At 42.5% G+C, this 23771-nt stretch overlaps 1 protein-coding gene across 1 annotated transcript in view; it reads left to right on the top strand.

Annotated features, from left to right (window-relative positions):
* LRRK1 (leucine-rich repeat kinase 1) overlaps positions 1-23771 on the top strand; it is a 77016-nt gene that overhangs the window by 15154 nt on the left and 38091 nt on the right. The window contains exons 2-11 of the mRNA XM_009321467.1: positions 3937-4100; positions 4986-5157; positions 7501-7680; positions 8303-8451; positions 16892-17118; positions 17652-17779; positions 18044-18207; positions 18914-19051; positions 22398-22510; positions 23649-23725. Of these exons, the coding sequence (XP_009319742.1) occupies positions 3937-4100; positions 4986-5157; positions 7501-7680; positions 8303-8451; positions 16892-17118; positions 17652-17779; positions 18044-18207; positions 18914-19051; positions 22398-22510; positions 23649-23725 (1512 nt within the window). The remainder of the gene's footprint in view (positions 1-3936; positions 4101-4985; positions 5158-7500; positions 7681-8302; positions 8452-16891; positions 17119-17651; positions 17780-18043; positions 18208-18913; positions 19052-22397; positions 22511-23648; positions 23726-23771) is intronic.

Below are 23771 nucleotides of genomic sequence, written 5' to 3'. Positions count from 1 at the left end.
AGCTCAGAAGAGGGGTGCTGAGTTGGGGCAGTGGTTTTAGAGGAACCTGTGCCAACAGAGGAACTCTGTCCCAGATCTGTGTGCAATAAAGCAAAAACTAAAGGAAGTCAGAATGGGTGCATAAGAACTTCTGGAGTTTCTAGTAGCCTTTTGTTATAATATCCAAGAAGTACGGATAGAATATCATAACTTGCTATGCTGTTTTGCATATAGCAATGTGCATTGTCAAACAGTAATGTAGACCCTATTGTGCAAAGTCAGAAGCCAGTTCCTAAATCTGTGCAATCTAAGAATTAAAAGCACTTTGTTACATCCAGGCTTAAATGCTCAGCATGTTGCATGATCAAGTCCAAAAATAGAGGTTCAATATTATTCAACTTCAGTATTGCTTTTATATCTTGTTGTTCAAGGCTTTATGCGAGTGAGGTGACCCTATTATGAAAGCCATGAAGAGTTCAGGTAAAGAGCACGAGGTTTGTAGGGTTAAAACCATAGGCAGAATTTCTTTGGGTTTCGGCCCAGATTTTTGCTAAAAATGGCTGATGCGTGTATTGGCAAAACTTTATTCCCAGCCTACATGAATGCCAGTACTGATGATAGTTCAGTCATGCCTCTTGTAGAAATAAAACACTCTTTAGTCAGTAGAATGTAATTTTCCTCATTTTTTTTCCTACTGGTGAGTATAAATTAAGCTTATAAAACATACTGCTGCTTATTTTCCATTTGTATTTCAGAAGTCAATATATCATTTACTAAGTCACCAGGAAGTCTTCTGTGAATTGGGTAATTTGGCGAGATGCTTAGCTTTGCAATGCATGGCTTCTGTGTTTTTTGGGAACTTAGGAACGGATGTCCCACCTTCTCTCATTTAACCTTTGAAAGCTCAAGTTAACTTTGACAGAATCATGAGTACAGCTGTTGGTTGAGGGCGAGCTTTCTTATCACGCTGTTTCTCACAAGTTTTGCTCTTTTCAGGTTTGTAGTTCAGTTGCAAGGTCTTTTTTTGCTAAAGACCTTTGGCAGCTTTTTTCCTCAGGTCTTGGGCAGGAGGTCAATTTACTCTGCCGAATGCAATCATAGAAAGAAGTTTGATGACAGTTACATAAGAAACTTGAATGATGAACAGCATTATCTTTCTGCCAAGAATATTTAAATATAAATATATTGGTTTCAAACAGTAGAATTGCCCAGATTTCTTAAGTTCAATGAAGCTTTTACTGACTTCTACCTGAGGGATGTTCAAATGTTCAAAACTGGGCATTTTTGGTTAGATCAATAAAAATTTGCCTAAGACAAGACTAAAATTGAGCTTAAGGAGTAAAATGAATATCCCAAAGACTCTGATTAAACTGCCAGCTAACTCTGGGAGCATGTAAACTCCGTGAAGCCAGCCGTTTGTGACCTTCCCATGCCTGGAGTGCCCAGAAGTCTACGCCTAATGCAGATGAGTAGACTGTGATGGTTGATGGCCAGCCCAAGTTCTCCAAACAGCGGTGATGGTAGCAGTGGTTGTAACTAAGCCATTACACTACAAAGGACTTAAATTTTGAGGGGACCAAAAATGTAAGAGGAAGCATGACACATTAGCCAAGTAGTTTCATGAAGTAGTCATTCAGTAAAAGACAGAAGCTGTCTTGGGATTAGGGTCTAGCTTGGGGAGTTCCTCCTCACTCAGTTACAACATTGTGGTCCTTGTGCTCCCTGGCCAACTGTTTTGGTAGTCCTCACTGCACGGTGGGGCAGTTACAGTAGGAGAGGTGGAAAATGCTCCTGTAAGGAGAGCTCTGGTGTGCAGGGTGCACAAGGGGTTGGCTGGAGACCTCTCTAATAGATGAAGAAGTTACACCGGAATCTCCCAGATCCCGAATGAATCTCTGACCATGAGATACTTGTACCTCCATCTTCCCTGGCCATGATTTAAAAAGAAAGATGGCCCTGCTCAATTCTTTGGCAGAAAGGATGTGCCTTTACATGTGGAATTGGCTGCAGATGAGGGTCTTGAGTGATAGTCCCCAAAATCAGGATTGAGGCTGGAAGGAAGTAAAATTTGTCCCCCTTTCAGCATTTTTTTAGGAACCAGATTAAAGTTGCTGTGCTCTGTCAGCCCCGATTTGCAGGGCTTCCTGCTCAGCTTTCCAGCTGTTTTGTATCTCCAATGTGAGACATTTTTTCCTCCAAGGGGAATTCCAGTGCTTCTCTGTAGGTTCAGGATTTCATCACAGGGCGCCGAGTGCGGGGAGGCTGCATGTTCCAGTAACTGCAATGTTTGCTTGGATCCGTACTTCTTGATTTTACTTAGTCCAGTTCTGAGTTGTTTAGACTGGAGAACTATTTTGCTTCAAAGTTCTCTCTTCTGTCACCCTTTAAACAGTTACTTGTCTAAGAATCATTTGCATTTCCTACCTTGGTGTCCATTAAAAAGAGAATTAAATCATATGCAATATTCTTAGAGATCCCTTACAGGTGTGTGGTCTGCTCTTGAAGACTGCACCAAATGCTGGATTAATTTCTTTTCCCACGTGCCGCCTAAAACTACAGAATTACGAAGGCACTGCACCTATTAACATGAACTCTGAGATGCTGTTTATTATGCTGTAATTTAAACCACATTCATCCGCCTTGATTTCTGCTGCTTGTCCTTCACATGTTCTGCATCATCTGAGAAAGGTTATTGGTGTGGGCACATTTTCAATGGCACAAGTCTCTGGAGCTGTCTCCGATGTCTGAGTGATTTGAGCTTCATTTAAATAATTGATGAGAAGTGTTAGATAGAATCTATTGGTGATTCAGACTGCATTATTCAAAGATATTTACTGACAGTATAGATTGGTCCAAATTTGCTTATTTTTCCAAGCTGCATTGAACTAGGCTCTGCATGACATATGTGTCTATTTAAAAAAAAAAAATCCTTCTTAACATATTTGAAAATCTGTGGGCTTAAGGGCTTTATTTAACCAGTTGCAAATAAGCAATAATAATTAATAATGTTTTAGCAGAAAAAACTGAGTATTAAATGGTGTCTTTTCAAGTGAAAAGTGCTTCTTTTCTTTGTCTTGCATGTTGTTCAGTAGTGGACCTGAACATCGTACTTGCAATTCAGTGACGTCCCTGCAGCTTTCCCTGTCCTGGTAGTGGGGTGGGTGGGTGGGTGTGAGACTTGAGACTCTTTGTTAGCCACCTACCACAAGCATTGTCTCTAATGGTTTGCAGCTTTTAATCTTTGACATGTAAAAACTCTTCCGGCTTCTAATGGCATTTAAAAAAAAAAAGTGTAGCCTAGGAGACCCTCCAGGATTGGTCAGGGTGACACTGGGCATCTTGCATAATCTCCTTTTACTCTGTTTTCCCAGAGTAAAAATATTCCCAGTTTCTTTTCTTTCGCATTCATTGAGGTGTATAAAGGTCTGGTTGAAAGTGTTGGAGAAGTACAGTGGGGTTTTATTAGACTGTTGTCAGGAGGTGAATGAAGAGTGACTGAAACAAGGCTAATAATACCAGAATGGCTTTGCAGGTCCTGCAGACTCCTCGCTCCTTCAGAAGTAGTGCAGGTGCCAATCTCATGTAAGCCCTTCTCTTCCCTAGTTCCTGCAGCAGGAGATCGAGTGTGGCAGGCTGCTGCTGAGCATACGTGTCTGTGTGTGTGTGTGAGCTTTCACACTGTCCTTTGGAAACTACCTCTGGGAGCAGTTGGGGAACTCGCTGTCCATTTTAGTTTCATGTCTCTATTGGAAAGTACTTTAACGTATTATCACGTTCTTTTATCAGGCAACTGAGTGTTGAGGTTTTTTTCCACTTTTTTTTAACTGTGTGCCGTAAATATTCCACTGAAAATAATTCACCCCCTTTTTTTGTTGCCAGGCTCCATTGACATTGTAGCTGTGCATGAGTAATGAACAGGTACTTCTTCCTGACCCCTCTTTTCTATTTTTACTGCAGGAACTGTGGACATGGGTGGCAAACAGTCCACAGTCGGCGAAGTCTCCATAATTCAGACACCTGTGACAGAAAGCATTCAGGATGCTTACAGAGCTGGAGACACCAGTAAGGCTCAAGAGTTGATTAAGTTGTCATGTGAGGAGACTGCACTGCAAGTGGAAAAGGTAGGATTAGGTTACTACTCTTTCTCAAATTTTATTGGGAAAGAAACCAAAATGCCAAGCTGCTTTCTTCTGTCGTTTCTTACGCAGAAAATCCATTCAGTTATATATGTTATGCTGGTGCTGCAGGGTCCCAGACATGGCTGGTTGTGTGGGGCACTTTAGGAACATATGCTCAGGGACAGTATTTGCCCTTGAAAGCACTGATCAGAAAGATGAGACAGATCACAGGAACAGTGTATGTAGGAACAGGAGGCTGTGGGAGGAGGGGTGCTGGTGTTGTGGTCACTGAAACAGGGAAATAGACTTTTCCCCATAAAAAGGAAGCAGTTTATAGACTTAGAAAAAAAATCTATTCCCCCATCAGTACAAAGATGGTTAATGGCCCCCTGGGAAGATTTTGCTGCTTGTGTTTGGAACTATATTCTGTGTGTCAGCTTCTGCACTGCGCTGCCTTCAGAGCCCTCATTTTGAGCCTGCTCTTTGCACAGAGCTTATCTCAGTGTTTTGGGAGAGTACCTGCATGCCAAGTCCAGGCATATTGGCTATCTCCAAAACTGGAAATACTACACCTTGCAGCAGAGCTGTGCAAATACTTTTTCTCTTGGTCCCTGAAAAATGGTTTTACACTCACCATGCTGTGCCTTGGGCACTTTTGTGGTAAAGCCATACAAAAAACTATAAAGCAAAACCCAACAAAGTAATATAATTAATATATCAACAGCAATGATTATAATGGCTACTAGTGTTTATGACATTCTCAGTTAATCACAGTGACAATGAGTATGCATTTGCATGGGCACAAATAAATACGTGGCTCTAGGAATGCTCTCTTTCTCTGCCCACTCCCTTTATAGAGAGTTTATTTTGCTGTGTTTTCTTTACCAGTGCCAGCTTTTAGGTATTGCAGCAGCATATGGAGATCTTCAGGCGGTGAGGTATTTACTGAAGGAAGCATTAGTGGTGTTACCAACAGAACCTAATGATGACAATGCGGCTGTGGTGGCTGCATATTTTGGACATAAGGATGTTGTGAAAGAGCTGCTGGATTCCTTGCATGGTAAGCCTATTGGGTTGTGCCTTTCCTCAAGCTTTTCGGTGGCTGTGTGCTATAGCTTCAATCAGGCATTTATTTATTTTTTTCACATCCCTTGAAAGGGGAGGGACATAGTCATGGGACAGTGCATGGAGGGATCTAATCTCTGCTGTGTTTGAAGAAAACTTCCCCCATGGGGGAAAAACACATGCATAAAAATATTCCATGTTTGCAAATTGGAAGTGGAGGAGGATGCCATTTAGACAATTCATTCCCATCAGCCCTCACAGCTGGGTAACGTCCCAGACCCCACAGAGAAATCAAGGGATTTTCAGGAAACAGCATCATCCCACTCTGCTGATCCAACAGACACAGTGGTGCTGGGAGTGAGAGTGCAGCATGACTGTCTGGCGAGTAATAGTTTGGGTGCACAGCTGGCAGCATGCTCTATGCCCTCTTGTTGGCATTTTGATTTGACTTTCAGGGGAATTCCTTGTTTAGAATCATCATTATATTTTAGTTACATTTTATTTTTTAAATTATTTTATAGCAGAACAGAGACTTTTGTAGACCCGGACACAATTCTTAGGGCAGGTGTGAGCATTACTCTGAGCCAGGACCAGGAACTTGTGTTTGGGTCCCCTGTTGCTCTCTTAGTGTACTGTGGGCATGGCAGCTGCTTCTCGCCGGGACCCTCTATGGATTCAGGGTCTGGCGGTCCTGCACAGCAGCCAGGGTGAATTGCTGTCTTGGCCTCAGACATTGCAGTAACCGCTAGGCCTCTGCAACATTTGACCTGAATATAGCTCTAGCTCCTCACTGGAGCTATATACTTGCCAGTGACCTCAATGAGAACGGGAATAACCTGTTGGGAAACCTGTTTATTTTATGTTCTTAAACTGTTAGAGCACTAATAAGCAAAAGAGATGTTCCAGTTTGGGGGATGCAATTAAACGTAATATTTCCTTCAGCCAGAAAGGAGGCTGACAATGTTTTGTAACCTAGTAGCAAAAATTAAATTATATTAATATAATACTCTCAATAATGAAAAGTGGCTTAAGTAGTTTCTGGAAACTTAGCTCAGTTTAGAACTGACCAAATTACCTTAAACTCTTGCTTCGGGGTGTCAGGGGAGGTGCTCTATACAAACAGCAGCTTTCAGAAGTTTTTATGCAGGACTCCATTTGTTTCCCTGGGAAGTTACATAGAAACCAATCACAGGGCTTAGGAATAAATTGCATGAATTTGCAATTTGGCTAATGCACTGCAGTGATTCTCTCTGGCTCAGTGTGAACTTCTTGTGGCTTACAGCTGAAGTGGAGCCCATTTTTTGCAGCATGAGGGTGAGTGATTTAGTCAAGTTGTTAAGAATGCAAGGAACAATGTAATTTCCACATGGAGAAACTGCAAAAAAAAAGTTGACATATAAACTTGGGCTTGTGGACGTTTCTGTAAGCATTTCAAAGGCGATGTGAATTTATAAAGTAAATGGAGGTGATACTGTGAATCAGGGAAGATTTGAGAACTGCTTACTGTTAGCAGAAATAATCCTGTCATGGGCATTTAGTTATGTGCACAGAATTATGCACACCTAGAGGAAAGCAGTGTTCTACAGGCAAAACATTAATTCAGCAAAAAAAGCAGTTTGGGGATGACAAAAACATTAGCAAATTCATGCAGAAATCAGAACATGGTATTTTAGTTTCTAGCCTTAAATGACATTTGTCTAACTGCACTATGAATTGATAGTAAAGAATTCACCCAAAATGAAATATTTCAAGGGGAAATGAAATTTTTTGTGGGAGACTTTAGGTTGCAGTGAAAACAAACTAAAACAATTATTTTGTGTTGTCTGAAACATTTATTACTAGCATCCACTAGCATGAAAAGTCAGCTGGTTTTTCCCATTCTTTGTATCCCCTCTCATGAACTTGGAAGAAGTGGCCTATCTTGGATGTTTGGATCTAATGTTTGTTCGATCGGGCCTGTTGTCTCTGGATGCAAAGACAGTCCTGGTCATCCCTTGCCAACTCTGCTTGGGATTTGATGTTTGATTTTTCTACTGGTAGCCTAGCAGGCATCCTCAGAACCTTCCACTGTTGCTAGCTTGTGCATGCTTAGATCAGAGACACGTCAATAAAGTTTGCCCGTTAGCTGGGTAGGTAATGAAGAACAGTTAAGCAAAGCTGAAAAGTTTGTGCCTGACCAGCTTAGGGGTCTTCTGTAACACAGTTTTGCAGTGCCGTCTGCTCCTTTGTCCTCAGGTGCTTCACCCTATATCCTTGGCATAGCCATTATTTGTGGATGACTCTTACACATCACAGCCCGGTGGCATCAACTAAGTCAAATGCCGTATCTTTTCAGTAGGTCCTAGTACTTGCCAACAACTCCTGAACTGGATGCTGGCCATAGCCTGCCAGCAGGGACATTTGGACATAGTAAAACTCCTAATTCGTGCATACAGTGCTGACCCAGAGAGCTGTGCAGTCAGGAAGAATGAGTTTCCAGTTCTTATACGGTTGCCCCTGTATGCTGCTATAAAGGCAGGTATGTATTTGCATGCTTCAAAACTTTGCCCCTTTTCTGCAGTGTTGTTTAAAGAATGAGCTGAGTTGTTCCCCTCTAGGAAGGTATCACTGTGGACTGGCTTGCCTGGAATTGTTCTGGATTTCCAGTGAGGTAAATTACAGTAAAATTGGCTCTGAATCTTTTGACTTAGCCAAATTTAAGTCAGGGCCTTCCTACGTTAGCTTACTGTAAATGCTGAGAGGCTGAACTTTCCTCTTCAAACTCCTAGGAAAAGACCCTTCAAAACTAGAAACCTTGCAAGTAAAAGCATTATTGTTATGGACACTCTGGCACACATGCTTGATTTAGGCTGAATAATTTACACTTCAAAGCACAGCTGTGTGTATAGTTTAATAAGACAGGGAAAAAAGAGAAAAAAGAAAGAGCCTGGGCCAGTGCTTTTACATAGTGTCTTTGCCGTCTCAATTTGACCAAACTAAATCCTGTCACTGGAGGAAACAGTCTTTATACAGTTCAGTTCCCTTTTTGTACACCCCATGGTTTTTTCCAGAAGTGGTTGTTTCCCAGGATTTCTGTTCAGCTCCTTGTTGGTTCATTTACATGAAAAGAAGAGAGCAGACAGTCTGTCTTTTCTCTAAAGGGAATGAAGATGTAGCCGTGTTTTTATTACGGAATGGAGCTTTCTTTTGTTCCTACATCCTGATGGACAGTCCTGAATCCAGCAAACACCTTCTGAGAAAGTATTTCATTGAGACGAGCCCACTACCAGGTAGTGCTCCAGCAAAAACAGTAAGTAGCCATTTAGCTGTCTGAAAAGACATTCTTTTAAAGGAGCATCATGTTAATAATTGATATTTGTCTTTGTGTACCATGTGGCTGGTGATTCTTCTTCTCAGCTAAGAGCCTTGTGGTTTGCTACCCATTTAGAGAACAAGTTGTGAAAGTGGCTTTCATGCCAGTGCTGAATTGCAAGGTGTAAAACATGAGGCATCATTGTGCAAGACGCTGTGTGCGGCAGCTTCCACTTGGCAATTTTAACATCAGCGTGTGAACCAGGCATATGCTGTGGAAAGGAAACATTGACTTTGTGCTCAAAGTCTTCCAGAGAAATAAGCGCTACCACAGGCTTCCTCTGTGACGCCAGGATAATCACTTCATTTAGGTTTCTACTGTGCATTCTGGTTGAAGGTAATGCCACAAGCTCTGTGCTGTCCCGGAGTGTCAGCACGGCCCAGAGCTGAGCGTGTAAACCCTTCTCTTCCCCTGCGTCTGATAGCTCAGATACAGCATGTACAAATAGGCTCATGTGGCTTTTCGTTAATATGGAGCATGAGTAAAGCAAGCTTACGTCTGCTCAAAATATCTTCCCTACTTCAGATCCTCATTAGTAAAAGATGGCTGGTAGCATTTACTGTCCCTCGCTCAGGACAGATCTGGCTCTCTGGAGTAGCATGGAGAAATCGTGTGTGATCAGATCATATTAGTTTAACTGCACTTGCCCCGTAGAAATGGTTTTTGATGTGACACAGAGGCCAACAAAAAGCAATTGAAGCCTTTTTAGGTTGGCAAGAACTCTGTTCACTACTTAGCCTTTTGACAATTTTGGTAATTAATTTGCATCACTATTTCTTCCACTGTGAAATGGGGAGATTTAAACTCCTCACATCTCACAGCTGTTGGAAGGCTTAATACATGATGATGACGATGATGATGCTTTGAGAGCTACAGATGAGTGGCGTTGTTTTCATGGAGGGTATTATTACATTTCATGATTATCCCATATCTTTGTATAACGAGGCTATATTCTTCGTTCTCTTGATCTCTATTATCCAAGTCTCCTTTATTCAGAACTGAAACATGTCTCACAGCACACACTGTTACTGCTTTATAGGGAAGCACGTAGTATTTCATATTATTTCTACTGTTATCCAGCAAGTTAGTTATCAGGCATTTTTTGTTTTTCCCCTCAATATGTAGATTAACAAACATTGAATAGGAGCATTGGAGCCCTGAGCTTTCAATAGTTACAATTTTCATCAGGTCATAAAAATTGTGCAGTGAAAAATTGTGAAGGAAATTTTTCGATCAAAGTTCTGTCTGCGTGAATCCCATTGCCAGCTGAGTATCTGTTTGTTCAGCTCGTAACATTGCAGGGTGTTGATTCTGCTTTGGTGTTAAGTAAAAATAAGTGGAGAGGTTTTCGTAGTGTTACAAACCTCTCCATTCTCTGTTTTCCTACCAAAACCCTGTCTTGCTGGATTTCCCATGATACTGTGAATGATAGGGACTACAGTCCACATATGTGAGCTTGACTTCATTAGGTTCAATCAGCAGATTTAGAGCCCTCCCTGGGGGATTCTTAATTTCTTTGACAGGTAAGCAAGAGGAAGCTAAATCCTAGATGTTGCTGGATAAGTGGTGATAAAACTACATGCCTTTTAGGAGGAAAAAAATTCAACTAACTGGATAATTCAGCTTGAATAAACTTGGAATAAATGTTTGAATCACAGGGAAGAGGTCTGTTTTCCATGTGAACTTGCTGGCAATATTTAACTTAGCTGCTGTAAAAATGACTCAGCTTTGCTGTTGTCACACCCTGAGCAAAGAAGAGAGCAGTCTTAAAACATCAGCCAATTGCCAGAAGGGCCTGGGTTAAAAAAAAGAAAAAGAAAAAACCAAAAAACCAGACCCAGAAACTTGACCTTGATTCTTCTAGTAGCTGTTTATTTTTAATATGTTTGCTTATTGAATGCTTTATTTTTGACTTCATTTTGGCAGACTGGGCCAAATTCAGGAAGATTTGTCCTAGTTTGTCTGCAGAGCTCTGGTCTCTGGGAAGCGATAGTCATACAACCTGACAATTTTTTAAAACACGACTTCATGGCAGCTGCAAACAAGCTACCTCAGTGCTTTCTTCATATCTCGTAGGGTTCACGAATGTAAGTCTGCTTGTGTAAGTGCTGTGATGTATTTTGCATTGGGAGGAAGCAAAAAAGGATTGTGTGGAGACTGCGATGTGTATGGCAGCCAGCTGGATGTCCAAAAGTCCCTCCTCTTGGACAGGGCAGGGCAGACGGAGCCCTCATCATTTCAGATTGAGCCCAGAACTTCAAAAGGGTTTGTCCCATCTGTGCTATCTCTGAGTGAAAACACTGCACAGTTGACCTCCAATTTCACAGTAGTGAATGCTACCAGCTATGCATAAAATGTGATTGCAGAGCTTGGTTTAGCTGCCACACCTTCCAGGCAGCCATTGCACTGTGCAGTGCTGCCCTTCCTGAGACAAGACGAGTTACATCTCATTTTTCTAATATCTGTTTCTCCTTTTTTTTTTTTTTCTGGCATAAATGTATCCCCTCAGCAAACCACTGTCTTGCTAGAGAGAGGAAGTGCTCCATTTTTACAGGAACAGGTAACAAATGCCAAAAAGACACCCTGCAGTAAAGTGGCTGGGCACAGATTCCAGACTTTGATAGATGTAGTCAGCATGGAGATACATGTCACTTTCCAGTGGGTGCAGTGTGAGATATATTTATTTTTCCCATTATAGACCAGAAGAGAGCTTAAACTGCTGCATTTCCCCTAGGAAATGTTTTGCCAAGAATTTTATACACAAGCATACAAATGTATGTGTATGTGTGTCATCCTCCTCTGATTTCTTTATCCACTGCCTGGCTAATCTCAGTTACATCACCATTGGTAAAGAAATCTGCAGCAGTTCCACTCAAGATTCACAGCAGCATTATTGATGGAGGAACTAAATCACCATCCTCAGAATATCCTGTCTACAGCAAGAGCGAGGGTCTGTTGGGGCATGTCACGTCATTTAGGAGAAATGCACAACAGCCTTTTTTAATCACCTTACCAAACAGTCTCAGATCTAAGTAAATATTTTTTGTATTTATAGTTCATTGTTTGCCCAAGAGCAGCGGGATTTCTTGCTTCTGCACAATTTCGAGTCCCTTGCCTTCCTCAGTACATCCCCTGGCATCACTGCAGTAGAAGATTTCCATTTAGTTTTCAGGACTCGTATTGAGAAATTCTTTCCTTGGCAGAAGAGGGGAGTCTACAGAGGTTTTCCTTGCCCTTCTGAAGAGCAGTAAGCCGCCCAGAGTCAGGCTGTGCCCAGGAGCTAACAGCCTCTGAACACCGTCCCTCTCATATGAGCACAGAGCTCACCAGCTGGTGCCAAATGGAGAAGGGTTGAGCTGATCACTGGCTCTGCGAGTTCAGCATCATAGACCTTCGGCATCAAAGAAATGGGCTTTTCTGGGAAGGTAGTGGAGATGACTAAGTATGAGTTGGGGAGGAAATCCCCTCTCTTTGTGGCATTGCTGTCAGACTTTCTTTCACTTAATTACTTTTTCACCGCAGAGTGCTGAGCCAAGTAAATCCCTAAGGTAACTCCACTGACGCCAGGTTACTAGCACCAAGGTGAATTTGATCCACTGTCTCTAAGTCAGATGAAGGGCCTTGGCCGATCCTCCAGTTTGCAGCACTCAGGTAGAAGAGACACTGTCAGTCCTTGGCTCTGGATGGGGAGGAGGACTGAGTGCAAGGCACTTACTGCTGAGATTCAAAAAGCTGCCTAGGAGATGGGACACCTAGCCTGCAGCGTTCATAGCAGGTGTTGGATTTCACAGTCTTGTCTGTGGTTTTAGAAGTCACTATCTGAATTCTGCAGGTATCTTTCTATCACATTAAATACCCTGAGGCCATGGCTCTGCATTTTTGAGGTAAATGATACACAACAATTTAAATGCAAAATAGAGATGAATATCAGTCTGAAACGAGAAGCAGCAGAGACACGTGGTCCTGCTTGCACCCGCTAAAAGCAGGCTATAGATCTTATTATTACTGCGTTAGTCGGTGTACTCCAGGACAAGTACTTTTTTGTACTGTAAAGAGCATCATCTTGAAACAGCAGGAACTGAGGGAGGGGATAAGCACCATCAGTTCTTTTTTCTGATTTTTTTTTTTATTTCAGCTTTGTTGTGTGCAGTTTAATTAAGCAGGAAGAGAAAAGAGGGAGTTGGAGTCTGTAGTGCATTTTTATTCCTGGCTCCCCCAGGAGGAGGGGAGATGTTACTCTCCCATCATATGGACCGGCAAACAGAGTCTGGGTAGCCTGAGGCAGTGACTGGTGTGGCACAGGAAATCTAGGGCTCTGGAGTCTGAATTCAGGATCTCAACCACAAGAGCCTGCTGTCTTCTGTGAGGAGGAAACCAAACGACCAAGCCAGGTCTCCAGGCCTTCATTCCCATCACTGCCAGAATTTCAAAGCCCTGTATGGTTATTTGCATCCTCTGTGTGACTGAAGGACTTGTGGATAGCCTTTTGCATGGAATATTTGCCCAGATTTTTAGCTGCAATTCTCAATTCTCTTGCTTCTGTTTGTTTAGGTAAAATATATGAATAGTTCAAGGGGTCAGATACTGTGGTCATGGATGCATATCTTAGGAAAGGTGCTATGGAGCATCCCACTTTAGATCAAATGCTAAAAGGTGTTTAAAAAAAAGCCAGGAAAATTTTCCTTTCCTGTTTTCTTTTCGAGCCATGGTGCGGATCCCGTGCATCCACAGCCATCGTGGCGATACCATTGCCAAAGGGGAAAGTGCCAGGATGCCATCACTTCCATCTCGGTGTACTATTGAAAGTTGTCCTGAGCTTCCAGGGTAAATCTCCTCTGGACGGCATCTTTGTTACGTGTCCTGCCCAATGCAGTGCTAGTCTTTGGTGATCATAATATACATAGGATAATAATTAACAGCTTGCGATATCAGTGCTGAGGCCACCTTTGAATGTAATGTCACTGTTTTCCTTGTTGCAGAGTGTCTCACAGCCAGATCTTCATCCCAGATCGGTCTACCACCTCGGTAGCATGGGGTCAGTAAAAAGCTGCTTCAGCCACTGCCAGAGATCTCCATGAAGGGCATTGCTGTTCCACTCTGTTGGCAGATGGCAAGCTGTAAAGTGAAATAGAGGAAAGAGCATGGCTGATCTCCATGGCTTCATTTTTGAGGTTTAGACTCCCTCTGAGCAAGGTCTTTGTGATGGTTACATCACAGGAGATAATTGATGGGTCTGATAGACAGGCTGAGACGAATCCACCTTTCTGTAACCCTCAGTGCTGTGTTAGCAGTTCCATACCCCATGTCTTGACAATGATATGGGTAAGCAAGAAGTCCCTTCCTTACTAGCAGTTAATTTTTAAGACCATAGACATGTTGTCTGGAACTGCTGCCTAAAAGCTTGGATTTTCCCCTATTCATTCTGATTGAACCACTCTTCCCCCATTTTGGCTGAGTCTCAGCTAAGAAGGGATCAGGACAGACTATGCATTGCCAGCCACGGTTAGTTGTTAAAATGGCTGATTCCCTGTTTCTCACATATCTAGGCAGACTGTGCTTGTATTATACTTTCAGTAGCTGGATCTTTGTCTAGCCTGAAGAGGCCATTCCTATTAAAAATCTACATGAAGCACGAGTAGCTGGGGATTGGGCCCTTTCTTAACTCTTTCCTAGGCCAGGGGATTTGTGGTATGTGGTTTTGCTAATGCAGAACATGTGATTTTACTCAGCACTGTTAGGTAGGAGGGTGATGTTTTTGTTTCTGTATGAGCAGAAGTCATGGTGTAGATTTAACTGTCCTGACATAAAAAGGCTTTTGCTGGCATTACTGTAAACCACAATATGGTATAAATGACATCAGTAAGAGAATTTCATTGCTGACTAAGCTGTATTTCTATCAGGGGCAATTTTAGCTTATCTAGGATGGAGCTGCAGTGGTGCTGCCCTCCTCCTCTCCCCAGCCATGCACTCCTCCCTCCTCTTGCATCAGTACCATTGTAAGTCATTTTTTGGTGACCTCAGCTGGGAGCTAAACTAGCTGAAAATTCTCTCTCTAAAATAAAAAGTAATAATATTGTAAGACAGGGCAGTGCCCTGAAAGTGCATGTAAGTAGCCAGACAGACATCAATCCTACTTGAGGTTTTTGTTTGTAGTGTAGAGCTGGTTTCCTGCATTATCTGGATTTAGGGATCTGGCTCCTGTTATGAGCTCCTGGGGCAATTCAAGGAACCAGAAAAAAATAATCAAGTGTCTCAACATAAATGTGCTCTTCCCCAATGACGTTTCCTCATGGTGGGAAGATCTTCCAGTCCTGTAGCATCAGTACCACATCCCTACATCTCTCCTGAAGTATGGGGTAGCTAGGAATGGAAAAGGGAATCTGACCTGTGTGCTTATACTCTCTATTACCATAACTCAGGACTGATTGCTGTCCAGTGATGTAAACAGCTCTTGGGCTGTTACAGGTGAGAGAAAATTACAGAAAACTACATACAGAATTTAAAACAAGAGTTTGTAAGCAGGAAGCTGTTAAATATACAGACTTGGAAAATCTAACAGTAAAGCAGAATATGTTTAGTGCCAGTGTGAAAGCTTTGCAGTGTAACTCCCATTAGGTACCATACCTTTTGCAGTAGCAGTGGCTACTCTGCTTAATTTGCTTTCTTGTGGCTGCTGGCTTGCTGTGTTTTATATGGATGGCCTTGTGGCATGACAGTGAATGTAGCTTTAGACAAACAGCTTGTGCTCTCTGCCTTGGTTTCCCCAGTGATACAATGGGCATGATATTTCCATTCATATTTGCAGGGCTGTCCTGAGGCTTCACTAGTGAACATTTGAAAAGCACTGTGTCTACGCTAAGTATGACTACTGTCAATTTCTAAAAAGTACAACACTTGTGCTTACCCTTTATTCCATTCTCCTAGACATTTGAACTGTGTGATCTACATTACTTGGAGCTCTGAGTCTCAAATAAGCATTTGAGATAGACCTTTGTTTCCCTTTTCTTTCTCTCCCTTCCCAAAATATATTCCTTTTAATTTTCAATTTGGGATTAAAAGTCTTAAGAGCTAAATACTGGGAATTAGAAAGCAAATTAAATTTGCTGTCGGGTCCTTGCTGCCTCCTGGTGGAGAATTAACTATCACTTCATTGAGGCTGTCTTTGGGATGAGTTATGTCAAAAACACTGAGCTTATGAAAACGTTTTGGGACTGACATTTTAAAAGTATATATTTTGGAACATAGATCTCACTGTAGCACAATGAGGTGATCTTGAAAATGAAGCCTTGGGTTGTTTACTTGCATTGATGACCGTTATGTGTTCATGTTTTCTTCTGTCTAAGCTGGAGCCTGAAATAAGTAGTTACGCCTTTCACAACAACTTCTGTTTTTTTTCCAAAAGAGGATGAAACGACTTCCTCGTCTTACTGTCAAAAGCAGCAGAACATTATCTAGAAAGGAGGCAACTGCCAAAATCGTGTCTCTCAGATACTAAAATGTCTTCCTAAATGATACTGAGCAAATTTCTAGTGCTTTACAAGAGGGTGTTTGCCTTTCCTTGCCTTTCTCAGATGTTCCTTTGCAAAACCTAAAACTTCCCCAGAACCGTTTGGCTGCTTGTTGTTGGAAGGTTTAAGATGGAAGAGCAGTGCCTGGACATATATTAATTATTCCAGCAACAGGCCTCCTCGTAAGAAGTCATTACTACACTCAGCAGATCTGTCCCTGTCCTCTCTACAGATGCAGAAGCAATGATCCACAAGCGTTTCAGAGGTGAACTGCTCCTCAAGGGTTTCTCTGGACCTGCCTGGCCTCTGTTGGTGTTCAGAGTCCGTTGGAGATCTGAGCAGCGATGTAGGCCATGTCCAAGAGACAGAGTGGGGTTCGGGCTGCGGAGTCTGGATTTAAGATGGGTTTCCATGATCTGTCCGTACCATGCTGCCAGCATAGGGTGTGAATGCATCTTGCGGGGCAGGGAGCCCAGCCCCATGGAAACTCACTGCACATTGTTGGATGAACAAACCGTTAGAGGCTCTCCAGCTCTCGGATGAGAGTGCTGGTTTCAGGCAAGGGCAGCTCACCCTTTGTGGGGCACACTGGAGCTGGCGTATGGACAGGCGAAGAAGTCCAAGTCCCCTGCTTGCACTTGCTCGTGGTCTTTGGAGTGAGATCAAGGAGCAGCTATATGGTGGGGACTGCTGATATCCAGGTATGATTTAATCTCTGAGTCAGTTTAATTCCTAGAAGCAGATTGGAAAGTGAGCAAAATGTTTATGGTCTGTGCTCTGAACTGCCAGATTCCCAGTGGTGTAACACAGGCCGAGAGCAATTGGGATTTTACTAACGTGGTTTTCTCTTCTTTCTTTGACATATGCAGGCTTTGTGTGTGAACTGGTCAAACCTCAAACTGCCCTGGGTAGATCTGGACTGGCTGATTGATATCTCCTGTCAGATAACTGAGCTTGATCTCTCTGCCAACTGCCTGGTCTCCCTTCCATCCGTGATCCCATGGGGCCTCATAAACCTCAGGAAGCTCAGCTTGGCTGACAATCAGCTGACGGAGTTACCCAGCGTACAGTCATCCGACGAAATTATATGTACAAGGTGTGTGCGCTGGATGCCTACAGCAAACTGAACCCATACAGAGAGCAGGTGCAAATGAGCCAGTTGTGCTTGTGTGAAACTGCGTAAGTGAAGAGCATGTGCAGGAGCTTCTTGGTTTGTTTTCTGTCTGCTGTGAGGTTTAACTTAAGATTTGCTCTTTTGCATTCTCAGTGTTTCCAAGTTAGTTATCAGGACAATTGTAGGGACTTTTATTCCTGTATTGTCTCATGTTGTTTCTGCTTTTCTCCAGTTCTGGTGAGCCCCACTCCTCTAAGCCTAAGCCCTGAGCTGACTCAGATTGATACGAGCCAGCAAATGTCAATTATCTGATCTGCTGTCTATCCAGACCACTTCTGTCTGCTCACTGGAAGGGTTAATTTTCTAAATAGGGTTTTTTGCTTTGCCTTGTGAGAGCGCGTTCCAGCTGCTTTCATTCAGACCTAAAGCTGTCCTGGTAAAATAGATGTCTATGGCAACAGGAGTCTTTGCTAGCATTTTATTGATGCCTGACTGAGTATCTTCTGTACTCACAGGTTACTCGAGGTCGATGTGTCCAGCAACAGGCTCTCTACTCTCCCTTCTGGATTCCTACATCTTAAAAACCTTAAAAAACTCACTGCTGCTAAAAATTACATGGAGAAGTTATTTGACGAGGAAAACAGTACGTACAATCCAGTGTTACACTTGCATTTCAAGGCCTGATTTGTAAGAGAGAACCCCAAACTGTTACAATAGCGACTTAAAGCCAGTATTAGCTAGAGATGCTTAGCATCTCTCAGTCCTTTGTCCAAAGTACATGAAAAGGCCTGGTTATTTTTTATCACTCATGAAATCCTTAGGCTCTTATCTAGCAAGTATTCAGCATCTTGCTGGATCAGACTGCTATCATGCTTACACCAAGTCCATAATGTTTCATGTTTTCTAGCAACTAATTGGATTGGCTTAAGGAAGCTGCAGGAGTTTGACGTCTCTGACAACAGGTTGGTGGAACTTCCAACGGTTTTTCTATACTGCTTCAAGTCCCTAAACATACTGAATGTTTCCAGAAATCAGCTGAAAGTGTTTCCAGATCCCTGGGCCTGCCCCTTGGTAAGTCGAACTGCACTGACAGAGTCAGAGGCTGAAAAAGCTGTTGAAACAATGCAAAAAATACACTGTGATGCTTAAAAAGCTGTCAGATGTCTTAGGCTAAAAGGCTCTTCTGTTTCTGTATGAGTGCCCCTGCCTGATTTGGTTTATGGGTCTCAGATCAAGTCTTTCTGAGGTTCTACCCTGTTCTCACCGTGTTGATGGCATCGGTGGAAAACTTCTAGAAACATGTCTTATATGGATGTATTCATTTTCGCCATAGTTCATATGAGCAGAAGTATTGTTAGGATCATTTTACAGAACACTCAGCCTTCAGTCAAAGTTAACTTTGCCCAAACCATGGCTAACTAGGTCATCTATATCCACCCATCACTGTGACTTTATTCCTCATTAGTACAGGGATAGCAGGAGAACAGTATACTTTGGTGAACTGTTTCTATATGGTTGAAAAGCAAATGGGGATAATTTTCAAAATAACTTTTGGAATACTTTTTGCCCACCAAAGAATTTGCCCGTCAATTAAGTGAGTGCATCTCCTCAGCAAATCCTAGTGCCTACATGCACAATAATTTATCTAGATCAGAATATCTAAAGAGATCATCTAGAATGAATTTATTAATGCCTTAAACATATGACAGCTGTTCTACCTCATTATTTAAAGAGATGATTACTACTCTGTGGGTGTTTTTTCTTTTATGTTTTCCAGAAAAGTTGTAAAGCATCTAGAAACTCACTGGAATTCCTACCTGACGCATTGACTATTTTCTGGAAAAATCACCTCAGAGAAGTGGATTTTTCTGAGAACTCACTAAAAGAAGTTCCACCAGGACTCTTCCAGCTTGAAGTAAGTGTCATTTATTCCTACTTCACAGTATTTCTCTTAATACCTTCTCAGACCTCAAAGTCATAGCAGTGGCTGCCTGGCTTTAAGCTTGTGCAGATTAAATAATTCTTGCCAGTGGACATCAGAGATCCATAGTTTTACTTCAAAATTCTTCAGAATTTGTGGCTTCACATGATTTCGACGTGAAACGAAGCAGAACTTGGGGGTTTCCTCCAAACTTCCCTTCCAGATTGTGGAACTCAGGGTCAAGGAGGTAGAAACAGAGGTAAATCTTTGTGCAGAAGTTTCATGATTTTCACCACTGGCCTCTTTGGGAAGGATGCTGAAGTGATGGTTCATATCCATGTCCAGTTTGGACCTCAGGAGTCTGCTGCAAAGGTGCCTCTTTCTCCTGCCTGAAAGAAGAGTGCTGAGGGTTGTTTGCTCCCTCAGTTGTTTTTAATGATCCCTGCAGATTTGGCTTTGCTTTCTAGTAACCATTTGGTTTCAATTGGTATTTCTCCTGAAATAGAATGAATCCTATGGACTATTGTCTCTGAAACTTGTTTTTTCTGAATGCATTAAAAATAAGCACGGTGGGTGGGAGCTGCCATGACAGATATTAAACACTAGATGGTGCTTCAAGGGCACGTTTCTTTGGGTGCCGCTGCTTAGAGGTTGCAGAGGGACATGAAGGCACCAGTACAGGGCATCAAAGAAGACCTCAGTGCAATCTCTGCTGACGGTCTGTCTTCAAAGTTAGTGAGCTTTGGCTGCCTTAAATAATGCCAGTTCTTATCCATATCTCTTCAGCCTTACCTCCGTAAAAGAAGTAAATAGCAGGTACTTTCAGTCCCCCAAGGGCCAGAGTATGGTGAGCACACTTTCACTATAAGGTGAAAGCCCATGCCTAGATCAGCCCTGGCTTGGGCTACTCCTTGGTTGTAGAGTTTGTGTCAGTGAATAGGGCTGCAGTCATGCTCCAGCCCTCTCCAGAAGCAGATGTGGAAGGAGGAGAAATGGGCAGTTAATGTGTTCCTACACATAATGTGCTGAGCAGCAGTGAACTGTCTTCTGCCTGGGAAAAACTGAAAGCAGGGGAGGCACTATGACTTGAAAGCATGTCTCTGACCTAGGCTGGTGGGACATGTAGTTTATCACTGGCCTTTGCTTGGTTTGTGGGAGGGGTCTTAAGACTAGGACCACCTCACAGTCGCTAATATGATGTATATACTAGAAATGTGGTGCTAAGGGAAGCAGAGGCCTTCTCAGCTTTCCTGTCTGTTGCCTTGTAAAGGAACCAACTGTACACGGTCCAAGCCATGTCTAGAGTAGATTGCTTTTCTTGAGAAGACCTGACGCTCTCTGGGTGGAAGTATTCAGGTAAGACTGGTCAGCTTTTCCACATCACAAGCTGACTGAGGCAGCCTAAGCTGGATGCTGCAGTTTCTTCCCTCTGGTATAACGTAATGCATCAGAGCCCTTTTTGCATGCTGCGGCAGTAGGTTTGAAGGAATTTGTCTGCTGCTGCCATTGTCTCACTTCTGGAGGCATCCATTCTCTTCCTGAAAGGCAGCAAAAATGGAGAAGTTAGAGATGAGAGAGAAGAGGCAATTGCAAAACAAGGACTAGTGATCTCCAGAATTACAGTAATGAAGAGCCACAGCCAGTTGAAAGTCACTAATTTTCCCCCTACGGAGCAGGCACATAAGCACTGCATGTAGTCTCACCAGGCTCTCAGCTCTCCTGGAGAGTGGCCTTTGTCAGTGTTTGTGGGGGACATGTAACACGGATACAGTTGACTGAAAATGAAGCACCCCAGCTAGACCACACAGAACAAAGTTTGTGCTAATTCTGGAACGCGTAGCCTCCCTTTCCTCCTGCCCCCTGCTCAGGGATATTTCAGGGGGGAAGTTTGAAGCATTGTCATTGAACAGCCCCATGCTGATACTTGGAGAGAGCTTGACACCAGGCGCCAAGGGAGGACTGAGTCTTCCTTCCAATGGGAGGTTCGAGCCAGTGGGAGACTAATGATGGTAAAAACATTGGCTGTCAAGACTCGAGTGGCAGGGAGGGTTTTATCGTTTGCAGGTTTTCCAAACCTTTCCTCTAGTGGTTCACTCTGCGTATCTGACTTTACCTTCCCCAAGTCCCACCAAGGCCCAGTGCTGCCCCTCTCTTATCACTAGAGGGAGCGTTTTGCATGATAATTGCCATTCCAGCAACTGCTGGTTGTCCATCGCTTATGTCACATGGATACTTCATATTTATCCAATCTGAGAAAAGGGGAGGAAGGCCAACAGACTGGCTTCATGAGACGTTGTTAATCTTGCTTGATGAAAAGGGGCATAAACCTTTTATATTATGTGGAGCTATAAAAAAACATTTAACGCACTTGAAGCTGAAGTCTCTGCTGGTAAAACATGATTTCCATGGGGTATGATTCATTAATACTGCTGTACTTGTGGCACGAGATAATTCAGCTGACATTCTGCTTATCTCAGTTTTCATGGGGGGGCTTGCAGAATAAACCTGGTTGGAAGCTCTACATAGAAGATGGTTTTCAGTGGAAAATTGGATTTTCAACCAAATGAAAATGATCATTTGAGCCTTGACATTATTTTTAAGGGCAGATGGAAGAGCATAAACTTTACAAATCTGAATGAGAATTGCGTTTTTTTCTTTTATATTTCAGTTAAATTTAAAGGAGAGCTTGTGTTTAACCTTATTCATGGTATTTGCAGCTGAGTCCTGTCTGTATGGTGTTAACTGTACAAATCAGCTTCACTTCTTGTTTTTAAAATTTCTGTCTCTGTTGTGAGGGAAAAAAAGTACATAGGTAACTTGTATAAATCTTGGAAAGTTAATATAAATCCTTTCCATTTTAATAGACATGCAATAACAAAGCAATTAAAAATTTTCCTTGTGTGAAATAGTTCCCATTTTGCACATTGATGTTATGCATATACAACAGGTGTAAACCCCCTCTGACACTAGCTTGCACACACATATAATACTTCTCATCCGTATGTGGTATACTGTGTAGGTAAATCATACTGTTCTTTTCCATTTGGAAAGGTTTTCTCACTAAAAGTAAAATGTCCTCTTATATGGGTTGTTTCCAGTTGAATCTGTCAGCAAGTAGACTAATGATCTCCAATAACTAACAGTGGTGTTGCTTCATGCAGGAAATATACTTGCTGGAGACAAAAAGGAAACGTTTGCATGCTAAGCAGCATGGACAGGATGTTCTGATGAATAAGATGTACTTTCTTCATGTTTCTGTTACTTAATAGCCACGCTAAAAAAACTCTTTCTGTGTGTTTGATGGACTCTGTCTTCTAACTCTAGGCTATTCCTCTTTTAGGCTTTGGTGTCCCTGAAGCTGCTGGGAAATCAGTTAGTTACATTGCCTTCACAAGATAAGTGGAATTGCAAACAACTTAAATCACTGGATCTTTCAAAAAACCAACTTGGGAAGTAAGTGTTTCTTTCAAATTTTGTCAGAGAAAACAAAAGCTGAAGAAATAATAGCAAACCCGATCCCTCGTGTAATACAAAGGGTGTCAGTAGTGAATTAATTACCTGCATAGAAGGCATTGATATCCACATACCATGTCTCTAAGTATATTGTGTGTCTGTGACAGTGATGAATTATCCTTTACTGATTCTTTGGGCATTTGGCACACTGTATCATTTATTAAGTGGATAGATAACTGAAAATGGCAGTTTAATTTCAGAGCATGTAGAAATTTTTTTAACCCACTGTGTGGTTCATCACTACAAATGCTAGTTTGTGGGGAGCATATCTTAACCGAAAACCATCTGGGTAGACTGCAGTTTGTAGTTAGCATGGGAGTACTGTTTTGGAAAAAATGAAAAATCTTTGGTTTTTAAATGAAAGTGTAACCAGCTGCAAGTTCGTAGAGAAGACTGACGTTAATAAGGTCATCCAATAAAAGAGTGATGTTCTTCTATTCAGAAATTACAATAGGGATGTTTAACATAGAGACTTAAAGGTCCCTTATCTTCTCCAGAACTGCATTGAATTGTGTCATACTTCTGTCTTCTCATTTGGGTGCCTGACCAGCAAATTTTCTGGAGCCCTTATGAGTTGCTGTGTCAATTGCGGAAGATGAATTATTGTTTTTTGAATGTCTCAGTGCATTTCCAGAGTCATGTTGTTGGGTCATCTTGTCAGAGACTCTCTGGTGAAAGCAGGGAATGGCAGCAGGTCGGTTCTCCAGTGCTTCTTATGAAGCTTGTTCAATTTGCTGTTTGACAGCCTACTTAACCTTGACACCCATAAAGCTGGGGGTCAAGTGCTCTCACCCTGGGAGCTGAAAGCACTGCCTTGCAGAGGTCTGTTAATTTGCCAGAAGAAAACATTGGGCCTGGACAAGTGTTGGTGGAGTCTAGCTCTGTGATCGCACAGCACGTTTCAATCCCATCTCTCAAAAGCAGAGAGGAACCCGTAAGAGCTGTGCGGTGAATCGCACAGCCTTGAGTGGGGCCAAACTGCACCACTTAGTGTCCTGGGCATGCAGCTCCAGCACAGTTCTCAACTGCCGCATCCAAGTTCTTTTCTCCACATGTCACCATTTTGTTTTGCCTGCAGGAGTGACGAGGGATTTAAAACAAAGCGGATTCCCTTTTTCACCACGAAGAGTAGGGTGCGCTGTGGCCCAGAGGCAGGTAAGGTACACGGCAGCGCAAATGCGGGGAGGCAAGTGCTGAGAAT

The sequence above is a fragment of the Pygoscelis adeliae genome, unplaced genomic scaffold (assembly GCF_000699105.1).
Source record: "Pygoscelis adeliae isolate BGI_AS28 unplaced genomic scaffold, ASM69910v1 Scaffold13, whole genome shotgun sequence".
Classification (NCBI taxonomy): Eukaryota; Metazoa; Chordata; class Aves; order Sphenisciformes; family Spheniscidae; genus Pygoscelis; species Pygoscelis adeliae.
The sequence above is the reverse complement of the archived record's forward strand: the minus strand, read 5'-3'. Positions and strand labels throughout refer to the sequence as shown.